General features: G+C 39.0%; 1 protein-coding gene across 1 annotated transcript; it reads right to left on the reverse strand.

Moving 5' to 3' along the window:
* Positions 1-16: 16 nt before the first annotated feature.
* LOC140555595 (uncharacterized) lies at positions 17-10,587 on the reverse strand. The gene is made up of 3 exons (XM_072678874.1): positions 10,484-10,587; positions 9,963-10,104; positions 17-5,298 (listed from the first exon to the last, which is right to left on the reverse strand). Exons 1-3 carry the CDS (start codon positions 10,585-10,587, stop codon positions 4,330-4,332), a joined length of 1,215 nt encoding a protein of 404 aa, XP_072534975.1. The 3' UTR covers positions 17-4,329.
* Between the last annotated feature and the right edge of the window lie 5,057 nt (positions 10,588-15,644).

Here is a 15,644-nt window from a genome sequence, read left to right on the forward strand (position 1 = left end):
CAAAGTAAATCAAACGTTTTAAAATATATATATAGTTTTTATTTATATACAAACGAACTATCACTGGTGTCAGGATTACAAACATGGGCTCGTAAACAATTCAGTTCTCAAATGCAAACGTTAACCATTTGTTTAGTGCTTCTGTATGGTGTGTATTTAAAGTTATCTTACAATGTAAGTATCTTAATGACAATCTGTAATAGGGGCAAATAACTACCTATGGATTTTTTTTAAATGACAGCTCAGATTCAGGTCACCACTGAAAAAAAAACAAATAGATCCTGTTGGGACTTTTATTTTGCCCTGGTTGTGGCTTGAAATCGGTCGCATCACTAAAGGCCTGACGCGTGTAAATGTGCGACCTAAGGAGGCAGGTCCGCTCCTTTAGAATACGTGTTCTACGCATGCGCTGTGCAGCGCAGCGCGTATAACCGAGCTCGGAGTCATGTATAACATAACATACCATACTGTAATAAGTTCAGATCAGGACATTAATCCAAAATAACCAAAACAACAACAGAACAAACACAGAGAAAGAGAAAAACTAATAAATACAAGCAGTGAGCTAAAACATTCAAAAACATAAAAAACACAAAAATTACACAATCATTTGAGCACAGGTCTGTTCTTTTGTACCGTGCACGTTTGTGTACAGTACTTACACACACTTATTAAAATACTTAAAGTAATTAGATTACATGAGAAATATAATTTTTTTAATTAAAATAAATCTTTCCCCTAATCTGTGAAAGTTAATGAAACAGTTACAAAATATTCAAAAATATTTACGAAATAAAACTCACTAAAATTCACTAACTTTAAAATCACAACATGTGCAGTTTGTATGAATGGGCTTGAATCTCAGCGTAAAAACGTGAATTTGGAGGATAAGCTCTTTTTTTTAAGACTTCTTTGACTTTATTTAACAAGAAATATTAACAGATTCGTCCCAAATTAAAAATGAAATGTGGAGCAGATACAATGCCATTTTGAAATAAAGCACAGATCTTCTATTACTCTTGGAAACACTGGTGTGATACCATCCCATCCCTATTGGTGTGTTAACTGGATGAAGTGAAGGTATTACTGATCATGGCAGAAAAGCAGATTTCTTATATAACATATAATTGCTCTTACTCCAGAGGGGTTGGCATCAAACACAATAGCATAATGTTTGAGACTGATGAGAACTTAATAATATTGCAAAAATATTGCATAGGTGAATAAGTAACCAAACAAATGTAATTTCTAAACCAAGTTTCAAAGAACAATTACAAATAATAATAGGAATCCTATCAATGTTTTAAGTACAAATCAGAATACTCCAGAAACTTCAATCCTCCCAACTGAGAAAAAATATGACAAGTAATGAAATTTACGAAAGTACTGAAATCAATCAATCAATTCTAAGCCCTCCTCCACCATAAACATTCATTACCACAGATTTTTTAAATACAGTGTAGCTTAGTATTTGACTGGAATATTATAGAGAGAAGGCATCTTGCAGCTTTTGACTGCCATCAACTCACATTTATTTGTGTTTAGGTAAAGACTGGGAGTATTTACAAATGCTTGAATTACACTAAGAGCTATGCGACTCTGGGAAGAGTCATTTAGAAAAAGGGTGGTATCACCCGCCAGTTGGCCTATGATAATTTGCCTTACATTTCAGGATGCTGGTTTGAATGCTGACAACTGGTAGCTGAACGGTTAGAAATAAACATGGTGAAGTCAGACACTCTTGCCATATACCTCAATTTAACTTAGAAATTTCCAATCCAAAATCGTAAAGTCCAGAAAAAGTATGGAATCACTTTGCACCAAATCTGCAGAATCGTGTAAAGGCCGAAAATGATCTGAAGTATGTCTGTTCTTCATAAACCCATGTCATGATAGCATAGTCTATCTATATCTACGTTTTCGCCCCATTCACCCCATTCCGTAAGGACCCACTCTGGAGCACCTTCTAGCTTCAGCCAGTTGTTTAAACGAGAGAAGGAATATGAAGAGAACCGGCTCCTGATAAACTAGCTCTGGTATGCTTCTGATAGGTACTTGACAAATGAATTTACAGTACGCCTGGTAGTTTCAGCCAGTTATGGGAAGCCGTGCTCATCTAGTACACCAGTCCCAGCGCCAAACACAGTGAAATTAAAAGAGCCTGGGAACATAAGGTATACTACTAGTCATACATATGGAATGTATTGCCATATTAACAATGTTTGTGATTATATTTACATGGTATCTTTCGATTTATTGAATAGCAAGAACAACAATCTGGATATTAATGTTATTAAAACTGTAGCCGTTAGCCTATACAGTGTTTTTTGTACTGCTCAGCTGACCGTTCTCTAATATTTCTAAATTTTTTATTGACTAATGATAGTTGCTTTTCTAAAACCTATACACTTTGGAAACTGAATATAATTTCTTGAGGGTGAGCTCTATACACATATAATGGAAATTCAATATAAATATTGGCTGTACTATATTACCCATTAGGCCATGATTTTCAAAGTGGGGTCCAGGGACCCCCCAGGAGTCCATAACATATAGCCAGGAGATCGAAGCTTGTTATTTGAGCCAAAGTAAACATTGACATGAGCTAAAAGAAATAAGTAATTGTTAAAAGCAGTTCCTGTAGTATCCCAGGTTGTTGTTATGGAGTTGCTAGGTGGATGCTATGGCATCCCAGGTGGTTGCTAGGGTTTTAATGCATCATCACTAGTAGATCTGTGGATTGCTGTCCACACAAAAGTCTGACATTCTTGACCATAACGGACCCAAAAGTGCCATTTGGCCTAAAACCATCAGTTATCTGGATCTACCCTATGTTGCCCAAACCTTCTGTTTTTCCAGAGTACAATAACGTCCAATATCGGATTAAAAGATCAAGAACATGTCAACATCTAACACTGCTATTTGTTTAAGCAAATGTCTTCTGATACTTATGAGATTCCAGTATCATCATGCATTCCTAATGAAATGTATTGCCCATATCGTTGCTGTTCGGCATAAACCTCACACATCTTTTATAACCTTACCACCCACAAAAGAATCTATTAAAAAAAAGAACTGAAAAACCACTCAGAAAAACACTGCACTATTACTTTAATATAAATAATAGATGTGTCACACTTGCTCTGTGAACTGAAACCCCAACCAATACTTTTAAATAGGCCAATCCATATTAATACCAGGTACAGTGACTGTGGGTTTCTTAACTATGTTAGGATGGATGACAATGTATAGTGTGTATTCATGTTTAGCCTCAGGAGGGCAGTAATGTGTTTATTATTTCAAACAGTGGATCAATGACAATATTGTCTCTTTACATTTCTTCAATAACATACATAATCCGTTTTAGTTTTTTATCACAACCATCTTGCATGAGAATAAAGAACTCCTTGTCAGAGGAAGGACAAACCACGAAATGGCGACAAGGTGTTGGGCACCCAATGCTCATCAATGCACAAGGACAATGAAGGCTATCCTGTCAGGGAACGTGTCACAACTCACAACAAATGGGGCATGTTTAGCCACAGACTGGTAAGAGTGCCCATTGACTACCCTTTCTACCATCAAAAGCCCCTACAACGGACGTGAGCCATTGTGTGATATGAGGAAGACCAATGGTATATTAGGCAGGTGGCTGTGTTTAGGCTCATCTGTGTACAGTCATGGCCAAAAGTTCTGAGACTAACACAAATCTTGGTTTTCACAAACTGTGTGAGATTGCCTCTCATTCAAGGAAGTGGCTTCGCTCAAACTTTCACTTAAGAACATTGGCATGAATGAGAAATGGTATCAAATGGTATCATCCACCAACAGCAACTTCTCCTAATGATCCAGGAGCAATTTGGGGATGAACAATGCTTTTTCCAGCATGACGGAGCACTGTGTCACAAGGCAAACATGATCACCAAATGGCTAGATGAACACAACATCAAATGTTTTGCCAGGAAATTCCCCAGATCTTAATCCTATTAAGAACCTGTGGTCAAAAAGAGGGTAGACAAACAAAAACACAGAAACTGTGATCAACTCCAAGGACTGCATTAGGCAAGAATAGGTTGTTATCATCAAGATTTGGCCCAGAACTGATATCCAGCATGCTAAGGCAAACTGCAGAGGTCTTAAAGAAGAAGGGTAGACACTGTAAATATTAAGTCTCTGCTTAAACTGGATGTATGTCAGTAAAAAGTAAAAAAAATGTTAAAGACAGTAAAGGCAGTAAATGCAGTAAATCTGTGTCAGTCTCAAAACTTTTGGCCACGTTCAGAGATGGTACAACTGCAATGAAACATAACTGCATTACATTCTTAATGTTCACACTTCATACCACTGCCTGCAGTAAGCTTTCGAGGACTCTTTTTTAGGTTTTCGCCCAAGTGAAGCCGCAATGTCTTGTCTTTTGGATATTCCACCAAGACTACCAGAGTGACCATTAGGTAGTTCATGAAAAGGCTCCTGGACGACAGAGTGTTCCTCCATACATTCTACATCGGCTGTGTTATTGGTCTCCAAATACTTGTTATATAAGATACAGCAGGTCTTCACAGCCAGGCTGATCTGGGTTATAGAATTCATTTGTAACGACCTCAGCCTCTGAAACTTGCTCCTCAGACTACCGAGAGAGCCTTGCACCACTTTAAGAGCTGCCCGTACTTTTAAGTTATAACGCAACTTCTTCTCTCCTAGTGTTCCGTAGTCTGGAAACGGAGTGAGAAGATGTTCCGACAGCGGAAATGTGGCATCGCCTATAATGTGATTCCCACGTAGCAGATTCAGCGGGTCCTCCTGCAGCGCTCGTCCCACTTCGGTCTCTAGAAGGACCTTGGAGTTATGCCAGCTTCCTGGATGCTCTGCTGTTACGTAGGTAAAGCAACCTTTATGGTCACAGAAAGTCATGAGGTTTACTGAGTATTCCTTTTCAGAGTCTCGATAGGCCTCTGGATCCAACACATCAGAAGGCCTTTCAATAGGGATCACGCAGGACCCCACCACACAGACAGTACCTGGCAACCCAACGCTAGAGGAGAACCCGGACACCGAAACATCTGCTTCCTTCCACTTGGGCCAGCGGATCTTGTCTGCAAAGTTTGTTGTAACAAGGGTGCAGAACTCATTCAACTGGTGGCAAATTAGAGACTCGTTAGTGTGGAAGCGCGCTGCCACACTGCAGTGAGACTCGAGAGTCGAGAGCGTCCACAAACTAGCCAGCACCGCATGCGTCACAGTCCATCCATCAAGCTTACTGGTGGCCCATGCACAAGGTGACAGCAACCTTACCAACTCCTAAAGGACAGGAGAAAAGCTCTATTAGAGATGCAAGCCAGATAGACAATATATTAAGATATTCCCATCATACAAGCCAGGTATGTCCATTTTTTAAATGTCTTGTATCGACAAACTGAAGTTTTGCAGACATTCATGAAGTATTACCAGAAATGTTCCTTCCCATCATACACTGGCAAACTTTTTAAAGCACTAAAATGTTTGTCCAAAATATTCTTTAGTGGAAACCTAGTTACAGGGTACAAGGACGCTTAAAATGACCTGAATGAGACAACCTCAAGCCCTCAAGCTCATGAGATCTAGATTTTGGCATGCATAAAAGTTGATAATGCGTCCTTTGAGGACAAGTTGTATGCCATTTAACACAAAAAAGATGGCTTTGTTGGCCGCCAACATAATTAGTGTTGTTCTATTTAAGAATGTAACATAACACAGAAACAATGTAATTTTTTAACTGAACATAGTTCTACATAATTATGTCTTCGTATGGGACAATTTCAGTCACGCCAGGCTGGCCCAAAATTGGATGTCCAGGAATATCTCAGTTCTATCTGGCACAATACATAAGATCATTGGACCAAACATAATCCTAATCTCATTTTTTAAACACATGGTTGTGTGTCCCCTTGCCTAAATAATATATAGGATTGTGGTCTCATGATTTTACTGGTCAGTCACAGTGCTCCAGTGTTTCCTCATGTCTGCTTAACTTCTCACACACTGACTTGAATCTTTATATCCCACATTTGTCCTCCTAGAAAGTGCTAGAGTCAATGTTGCATCTGCTTGGACTTGAAGCACAAAGGTCCTGGGCGAGCAGACAAAAATATACAAGACTGACTTCAAGAGACTGGTGTAACCTTTTCCTGACTGGATTGAGGCTGTAAAAACAATGGGACACAAGTTCTTGATTGGGGTCATAAATTGTCCTAAATACCAACTGACTGCTTTGATTTGTTGAGCTGGGATCTAAATTAATATAATCCACAGAATCTAGACATACAGAAAACGCTGGGGTGAAGTTTTGTGTGTGGCTGTTCTGGTGCAACTTGCTGTTCGTATCAATGGAAACTGAGAGTCTGAATCAAAGTTTAATAGACTAAAATACAGCAAAAATGAACAACTGATAGGAAGTAATTTGGAGAACATAACTACCATTGTGTTCCACTGATCTGCTACTATAGGATTTCCTTAGAATGTATGCATAATTGTACTGGGCGTGGAGTTACAGATTCTGCAGTCATAGATAGACACACGCTTCATTTGATACTATCTTTATGGAGCTGCATATCGATCCGGACACACAAACTGTCTATTTCCATTTTAGCCACTGTTTTTTAACATTGTATAAAATTTTCATAAACAGACAAGTAGAAATGATTAAAAAATATTCTAATATTAAATATAGTTGTACAGGTAGACACTCTCACTGACCACTGGCTTTGTGTTTATCTGGGTTTATTCTAATGTTATATAGAGTTAATTACAGGTCAACAATCTCACTGACCACTGCCTTTATGTTTATTTGGGTTAATTCTAATGTTATATAGAGTTAATTGCAGGTAGACGTTGTCACTGACCATCGACTTTATATTTATTTGGGTCTGTTCTAATGTTTTATAGCTTTACAGGTAGACGCACATACTAACCACTGACTATGTTTATTTGGGTTTATTCTAAAGTTACATATAATTTTACAGGTAGACACAAACATCTTTTCATGATCGTCCAAAGGCTACCCTTAGAATGGTACACAACACACACAAAAATCCAACAACTTTATTAGGAACACCTGTAGCAGCTTCAGGTAATGTTCATTTTAACCATCCGAACTGAGAAAAACAGCTGCATTTTCAGAGTTGCATGATTGTTGGTGCCAGATAAAAATATTAGAATAGGTGATATTCTATAAACAACCTATATAAACACATCTGTACACTAGAACAGGAAATATTAGTCAATAAACACTTCACTAAACACACTGTAAACTGTACACACTCACACTGAAACACACACGCAGGCTGAGTCAGTGCAGTAAGTGTGACAGAAGTGTCCAAATGCTTACACACGAATAGTAAATAATAAAATAACACAAAGTTAGTGAAACCTGACAAACAAGGAACAAAGCCTCAGCCCAGGTCGGCACAACTATGAGCGCATTCTCAGCCTTCACACTTTTAGCAGAACACTACACACTCTTCTCCACATCACACACTAATCTAAGAGGACGGCACTTTTTTCCCAGGCTGACCCTGGGAGAAGCTGGACAGAGAGGTCATACCAATCTCAGCAGATATACTGCTGCAGCAGTAATTCAGACATTTCCACTGAAGCACAGGTGAAGGACCCCTCTTCTGTACTGTCTACAGTAGACTACAATGTGAAACTCCATTGGTATTGTTTGGTACCCATTCACTGCATTTCCATGGTGGAAACAATGCTTTGTACACTCTTTAAAAAAAGATAATCTTTCAAGGGATCTTTAGTGAAGACAACAGTTAAATATAGAACCACAGCAGCTCAAAGAACCATTTGTATGATTAAATGTCTCTCAGTATGGAGAAATGGTTCATAAGATTTACAGAGAATGTGCTGTATAGGGTTCAATTATATATAGAACCAAATAGAGTATGAGGGTCCAAGCCTGTCAAAAAGCCTTTCTGTATTTCTTCCTTTATATGATAATGAAGTTGTGGGTTTTTCACACAATGTGAAAAACATGCTCCTTCATTATCATACAAAGAAAACAAAATACAGTAAAAATATAAATAAATGCATAAAAAACAATTAACGAGTAAAAAGGTATTTTTAACCATTTAAAACATGCATACAGAAAAAAATAATGAATAATGTGTAAAAACACATTTTATTTTATTTATTTATTTGTAACCTTGATTTATTGATTTGTTTATTGTTTTTTGGTCCCTACAAATCAATTCATGTTTTTTTTTTTTGTTTCTGCTTGTATTAATTAATTGATTTCTTTTTTTGTTTTTCATATTATAGTTTGATATGTTGGAACCAAACATAATGAACTGTGGTACCAGATATAAATATACTAACCAAGATTGAGTTTTGAATTATAGCCACTATTATAGCCACTATAACACACTGTGAAATACCGTTGTGAAAAAGCTAGGACGCTCCATGAAAACCTTAATATAACTAAACACATACAACTAAAAAATGGCTGTTAAAATAATGTATAATATTTATTTTTTAAAAAGCTGGTATTTTCCCACCTTGGCTGAAATAACTTCAGTCAGACGTTTCCTATAACGATCTACCAGTCTCATACATGTAGAATTACTTCATGTAAAATTCATTTAGCTTTAGTTTCTAGACAGATGCCCTCACATTTTCCTCAAGCGTCCTCTGATACAATAAAAAATTCCTAATGAAGAGCAGAAAAGCAGCCCTCCATGCGTCCATGCTTCACAGTTTAGAAGTGCTGTGTCTAGTTTACACATAACATGTCCTCTGTTATTGTGTCCAAATAATTCAGCTTAGGATTCATTTGTCCACGGCACATTGTTCCAGATCTCCATGTCTAGTTCAAGGTCTAGTTCTCTGGAAAACTTTAGTCTTGCTCTAATGTTCTTTTTTTGTCAGTAAAGGTTTCCTCCTATAGAAATTAAATGTGTGATGCTGCCCGGAGAATTCAACCCTTCCTCTCTAGAGAGTCACCCAGGTGCTTGTTCAGTCTCTCGTCACTTCAAGACTTGACTACTGCAACTCTCTTCTGGCTGGTCTTCCTCTGCGCACCATCAGGCCCCTGCAACTCATCCAGAATGCAGCGGCACAGGTCGTCTTCAACGTTTCTAAATTCAGCCATGTCACTCCACTGCTGCGTTCTCTCTTCACTGGCCTCCTGTAGCTGCTGCCCGAATCAGATTCCAAACCCTGACGCTGGCCTACAAAGCCAAAGGACCAGCCCCTCCATACTTGATGGCAATGGTCAAAAGCCGATCTGCACCAAGAGCCCTTCCAGCTTCAAGTACGGCTCGACTCGACCCGCCATCCATCAAAATCTCCGGAAGACAAGCGTCCAGGCTTTTTTCTGTCCTGCACCAAAGTGGTGGAACAAGCTGCCCCTGGGTGTCCGAACGGCCGAGTCCCTCGCTTTCTTCAAACGCAGACTGAAGACCCACCTCTTCCGAGAGTACTTGGACGAATAGAGTACTATGGTCACCTTATTGACTTGTGTTTAGTAATGTCTAAGCTTGGAGGTATCCTTTGAATTATCAGTCTATTCAGACTAGCTGAGATTATTCTTGGGTAAATAGCAAAGCACTTTGTAAGTCACTCTGGATAAGAGCGTCTGCTAAATGCCTTAAATGTAATGTAAATGCACTTTGACTTTGCCAAGAGCTGTCTGTAGATCCTGTGATGACATTTTAGTATTGTTGGAGACTCCTTTACTCATCTCTTTGGTCTGCTGTTGGGCTGAACTTGCTAGGAGGACCATTTTCCTCACAGAAAAATAGTACTTTTGATAACATTTTACAAATTAAGATTAATGAAAGACATGTTATGTAACTGTAATTGATCATCATAATTAAACATTACAGCGGTACACATCTCTAGGTGTGGTTTGATTACTGAATTAAAGAGCTTAAACGTAAAGCAGCTTGATTAAGATCAACAAAACCCAGGAGACCTACTTCAACTTGGGTCTGTGTCAGCTGAAAGTACTTCTGAAAATCCAGAACAGAGAGACTCGGCACAGCAGCACTGAAGTAGTTCTTTTCCCCATCATCATCTTCATCATCATCTTCATCAACATCCTCTTCTTCTTCTTGTTCTCTGCACAAGAAAACAGGGGAGGGGGGCCAGATCAGTCTATAATACAACTACTACTGAGCTACTGCAGACTTGAACACACAGACTAATCACGTGACAGATGCTAGTTTCCCAGATGTAAACAAAGCCCAACAATAAGAGGAAGCAGCTAATATGGACACGTCTTACTGACAACAACAGCTATATCTGTAAATGTGCAGCTTTATCTGAACACTGCTTCCTCCACACACAGAGACGCTGAAAGGAGCTTCACGAAAGGTTGGTATTTCTTGCTAGGGCTAGCAAACGTTGCAGCAAACAAGCGAGCTAGTATCTTCTCAGAGTGACAATCACAAAAAAAGATCCGAACCGGCATGACATTAGTTACAACAGCACGGTTCACCTGACTTTTCGTGCTTTGGGGGGTGTTTTGGGTTTGAACTGTGCGTATTCTTCAGCGTCCAACTCATCCGCTAACAGGAAAGCAACGCACGTCTCCACGGCCATCATACCACTGCACGCTTATGCCGGGGTTGCCAGGTACGTCTAAACGGAATCCCCCTGAACCGTGTGGTATCTCGGTCACTGAAATTGCCATTGATTAAGATGAATAAAGTAGTGCTTTAGGAACGTAAAATATTGAAAGTATTTAGTATATATAATATTTAATATACTTAAAATATTTTAATACTAATATTTAATAACTATTGTAAAATGTACTGGACTAGTAAAATAGGCTGTATGTTTAGGTTGTAACAGTTAGTTTAGTTTAACAACCACGCGATCACGTTCAATAGCGACAACTGCAGCATGCCCCCAGTAAAACCCATGTCGTGCTGATATGGCAACCCTGCCCCAGCAAATAAGACCCAGTATAGAGACCGAGGACGCCCTCTAGTGGCGAACAAACGAGATCGAATGATTACCCTGAGATTATTGAGTTTCCAACAGGTCTACAAAGTCTACATTCACATTATTCACATAAAAAGATATATATATATATATATATATATATATATATATATATATATATATATATATATATATATATTTATATATATACTAATATTACTATATTTTTATATAGTAAAAAAGTACAAAAATTGCAAGAAGAAATGTGGGAGGAATATTCAAGGTTCTCCCCTACTACTTGGTAAATATTATAACTGACACTTTTTGGAGCCTTATTTCTTTTACTGAAGCTTGTGTTCAGATGACATTTTTACACAAACTCGTGGAGTCCATGACATGTTATCAAAGCAGAAAGAGGATATATCCCATACAAGGATTCTACTTTCTACTTTTTCTTTTGTTCTATTTTATATATAAAATAAAGTATATTTAAATAGAAAATAATGCAAAATAGACTGTTGGACCACACTGTATGTATTACTAGAATATTTGAGGAATATTTGTTATTCCTCTATACTAAAAAATATAAATGTTTAAACAAACTTCTATATATAAATATCTGAGCTGACTTTCCATTGCCAGAGACAATTCCACATCACGTCAATAGGAGGCAGCAGTGCAGCACTAATACTCTTGCCATTGCGGTGGCACTGATTGAGGTGATAATTAGCTTTAGATAAAATGAGGAGAGAAAATCAACAGGCAAAACAAAACAAAACAAAAGATATTTAGCAATTCTGTGCCCATATAGAATCAAATAATCAAGTATACTCCAAGGAAGCATGCCAAGTGTACCACCCGACCACACACACAGACACACACACAGACACACAGAGAGAGAGAGAAACCCTGCTCAGTAACCTTTGTCATTCCCTCTTCAATCCTATTGACCCTTCTGATGACAGGGATATCAAATGATGAGAGCTCCAGTGATGAGCCATGCCTCCTCCAAACTGGAGAGGTGCTCTTACCCTTGTGCCCTAATCAAAGTTAAATATGCATGGAGCAATTACATGGGTCACAACCCCTCTTCTTAATTTACTTTTCCCTAAGATGATTAGAAAACAGTGATGTTATAGCAGGGCAAAAAGCTGCCCATCAACACACACATGGACAAGCATACACTTTTACAGCTGTATACACTATACATCCATAGGTTTGTGGACACCCCTTTCTCATGCCTCAATGTAGCTACTGTTGCACCTATTGCTGAACACACAGCTTATATGACCTACGTATGGATGCTCTATAGCACCCACACATGAGCCAAGGTCACCATGCCCAATGCCACGATGGCCTAGAAGGGTATTAGCAACACTACACTAACATTGGGTGGGAATGTTCGCTGCTATCAAAATATCCTCAAGATTTTTCAGGAACACTTTCATACTGCAAGACTTCCATTCAACCTCATCCCAGAGTTTTGTTTAATAGGATTCAGATCCAGTGACTGGGAAGACACTGAAGAACACCGTCAATACTCAAATGTGGATTTCAAGCCTTGACTGACTGGTATTAACAGCCCAGAGCTCACAAAGAAAACATTCCCCACACCAATCCACCACTCCACCAGCCTGGACTGTGCACACAAGGCAGGTTGGATGACTTGTGTCAAGTCTGACTCCACCATCTATGTGCCTCAGCACAGAAATCAAGATTCATCAGACCAGGCTACGTTTCTCTAGTCTTCATCTGTCCAGTTCATGGTTAGTCTGTGTCCACTGCGGCCTCAGCTTTCTGTTCTTGGCTGATTAAAGTGAAAGGTGACATGGTCTTCTGCTGTTGTGGCCTATCTGCCTTAAGGTTACCTAAGTTACTGCTGCCCTTCTGTCAGCTTTCTGACAATTCTACATTGACCTCTACCTCTCATCAACAAGGCATTTTCATCTCTAGACTCTAGAGACTGTTTTGCTGAAACCCCCAAAAGATCAGCAGTTCTGGCACCAACAGTCATGCCACTCTCTAAATGACAGAGATCACATTATTTTCTCATTGTGATAACTGATGTGAATATTGACTGGAGCTGCTAGGACTGCTGCTTAGTGCTTAATCAGTGGATATGCAATATTCAGTACACATTGACTCATCTGTAAATTAAATATGTAGCCATAATACATCATTTTACATACACATAATGAGTGCAGATGCTCAGCAGACAGGTGTACCGCATGACACAAAGTGGGCAATTAGCATTCTATCATGCTCTGTTGCACATATAAAAATACTCAGTTGGCCCAGTTGACCCTGATTTTGTATCAAGATGGCAAGAGGAAATAGTTTGTCAGATGGCAGCCAAATGGGCCTTGTTTTGAAAATGACATACAACACAAATGCTTGTCTTAACAGTCCTTATATATAGAGACTAAGCTGCAAAGACAGGCTTTCTTTTTTAATGGTCAAACATGGCTGTGCCTCAATACAAATAAGTTAAAAATGACTGAAAAATTCATAAACACAGACATCAATAATAATAATAATAATAATAATAATAATAATAATGAAATCTAAAATACAAAGAAAAGGTTGGACATGAAAATAAACTATAAGTAAATTATGCAAATGTAATAAATAAGTGAACCAGGACTTGGTTGGTTGCACCACATGAGGTTCCCCAAATCAATCAAATTTAGGAAGCACAGAATTGACACTACAATTGAATACTTTCACACTTAGATCACAATAACATGTACAATCAAAACTGAGATTCAGATTTTATCTAATGTTGTTTTCTTGAGATCATAACACATGACATCCATGGCAACGCAAGCAGTACTGCCACGTATCCATTAATCTTCCTTATACGATTCTTCCTGACCAGGGTCAGGGTGGGTCTGGAAAATACCTGGACTCACTGGGCTTGAGGAAGAAATACCCCTGGGCAGGACCCAGCAAGACTTAGCCTCTTAAACACTGGTGCCTTCAGCCTTTTCTTCCCTACGGTTTTAACATAGGAGCCACTGCTTTGCATGTTGTCACTTATTAGTAATTCCAAGACTGGGGTGCCCAATCTTATCCGCAAAGGGCCGGTGTGGCTGCAGGTTTTCATTCCAGCCAAGCAGAGGAACATGTGATCAGTTGTTTGAAGACTTATTGGCTTATTGGTTAAACAAGTGGGATCAGGTGTGCTGCTGACCACAACGACCATTTGCGGATAAAACTGGGCACCCCTAATAATAATAATAACAATAATAATAATAAAATTATGAATTATTGATATTTTCTATGATGCTTGGCCTGACACTGTATTGATTTTTGTATTGCACTCCCGACAATCCTTGTTAGCATGTTATGACAGTCGGGCAGATATGGAAACATCCAAAAGTGAAAAGTCGCTCCATGATATTTTGTAGTTTAATACATTAAACATGTAAATGACAAAATGGCTACAAACATGAGAGACGTATCATCTAGATATGCGGTCTTATAAGCATTTTGTTATTATTGTTTTTTAAAGGCGAAACATTTTTCAAATAGACGTGTACAATTTAATGCCAACTGTGGATCACTTATAAGAGCTTATTTAAGCAGCCAAGTCGACTGTAAGCAGCTCTGGCATTACAATCCTCTATTATGAATGGTTAATGTACTTCAGCTTTCATTGGCACCACAACAGCCACCCATTTCCTCCATGGACCCACATTTATCTTCCCTTTCTAGAGGCTTTTAGGAATTGAAGCTGTCTCTTCCAGCTGATGGTTGAAGTCCTGTACCAAAGGAAGGCAGGCAGGGGTGCCCTAAAGGGTCAGATGTTCCTGCACTCATGCCATGCCCCCTCCTAGTGGTGCTTTCATTCATACTCCACCCCCTGGGCCTTTCTGTGGACTGGCTCTGAGGTTCAAGAGCACCCTGCCCTATCAGTGCTACAGGAAGCTGAAGGGAACAGAAGTCATCCACCAAAGGTTTCTGACACAGCCTACCGTTCAGCATCTGTGATGCCACTGCCAGCTGACCCGTCATAAGACCTTTGAGGTTTCAAGGATGGGTGGACTGTGTGTGTGTGTTCTGGAGAGTGATTGAGAAAACGCAGAGATTGCAGCTAAAGCTTAAAGCTAGGGAACACAGCCAGTGCCAAGCCACTGAATGACTACTGTAATGAAGTGATTCTATAATCTATCATAATACCATAAACCCCCGCGATCTAGAGACTTTGACCCCTGTCAGGTATAATAATACTCCCCTTTCATACACTCGCACATGCTGAATCTTTCTAGAGGACTCACTTCCAATCATGACCTCCTGGCCTGTGTTGCTAACAAGTACAACAAAGCACCATATTCAGCCCTCAGTGTACAAGGGCTTCAGCAGTAGCTTAGCTTCTTCTAGCCAGTTAACTAATAGACAGTCTTAAGGGGTTTGCATAACCAGCAAAGCTGTAACTAACAGTTTCTTAATATTGGCTTGCACTGGCAGCTGACAGCTGTTAACGAGCACAGAGAGGAGGTAGAGGGACGAGGGAATCAGCAGAAAGCCAATGAGAGAGCGTATAAATATATATATAAAAAACTTTTGGAATAAGTATTTTTGTAAATCTGTGATGGATCTCTAGCGCAATCATTTTAGTAAGCTAATTTGATATTTGTACAATTTACAGGATGTTTGGAAAACTACTACTACTGTTGTTTATTGTCACTGTCATGCAAAAAACTAGTAAA

This window comes from Salminus brasiliensis, chromosome 1 (assembly GCF_030463535.1).
Source record: "Salminus brasiliensis chromosome 1, fSalBra1.hap2, whole genome shotgun sequence".
Taxonomy (NCBI): domain Eukaryota; kingdom Metazoa; phylum Chordata; class Actinopteri; order Characiformes; family Bryconidae; genus Salminus; species Salminus brasiliensis.

What these genes read in the sequence shown, in the direction of transcription:
- LOC140555595 (XM_072678874.1), bottom strand. Translation starts at nt 10,587, where the DNA reads ATGGCCGTGGAGACGTGCGTTGCTTTCCTGTTAGCGGATGAGTTGGAC. An exon ending in CCCAAAGCACGAAAAGTCAG is followed by an intron (nt 10,105 to 10,483) that starts GTGAACCGTGCT and finishes TTTCTTGTGCAG; the next exon opens with AGAACAAGAAGAAGAAGAGG. An exon ending in TGACACAGACCCAAGTTGAA is followed by an intron (nt 5,299 to 9,962) that starts GTAGGTCTCCTG and finishes CCTGTCCTTTAG; the next exon opens with GAGTTGGTAAGGTTGCTGTC.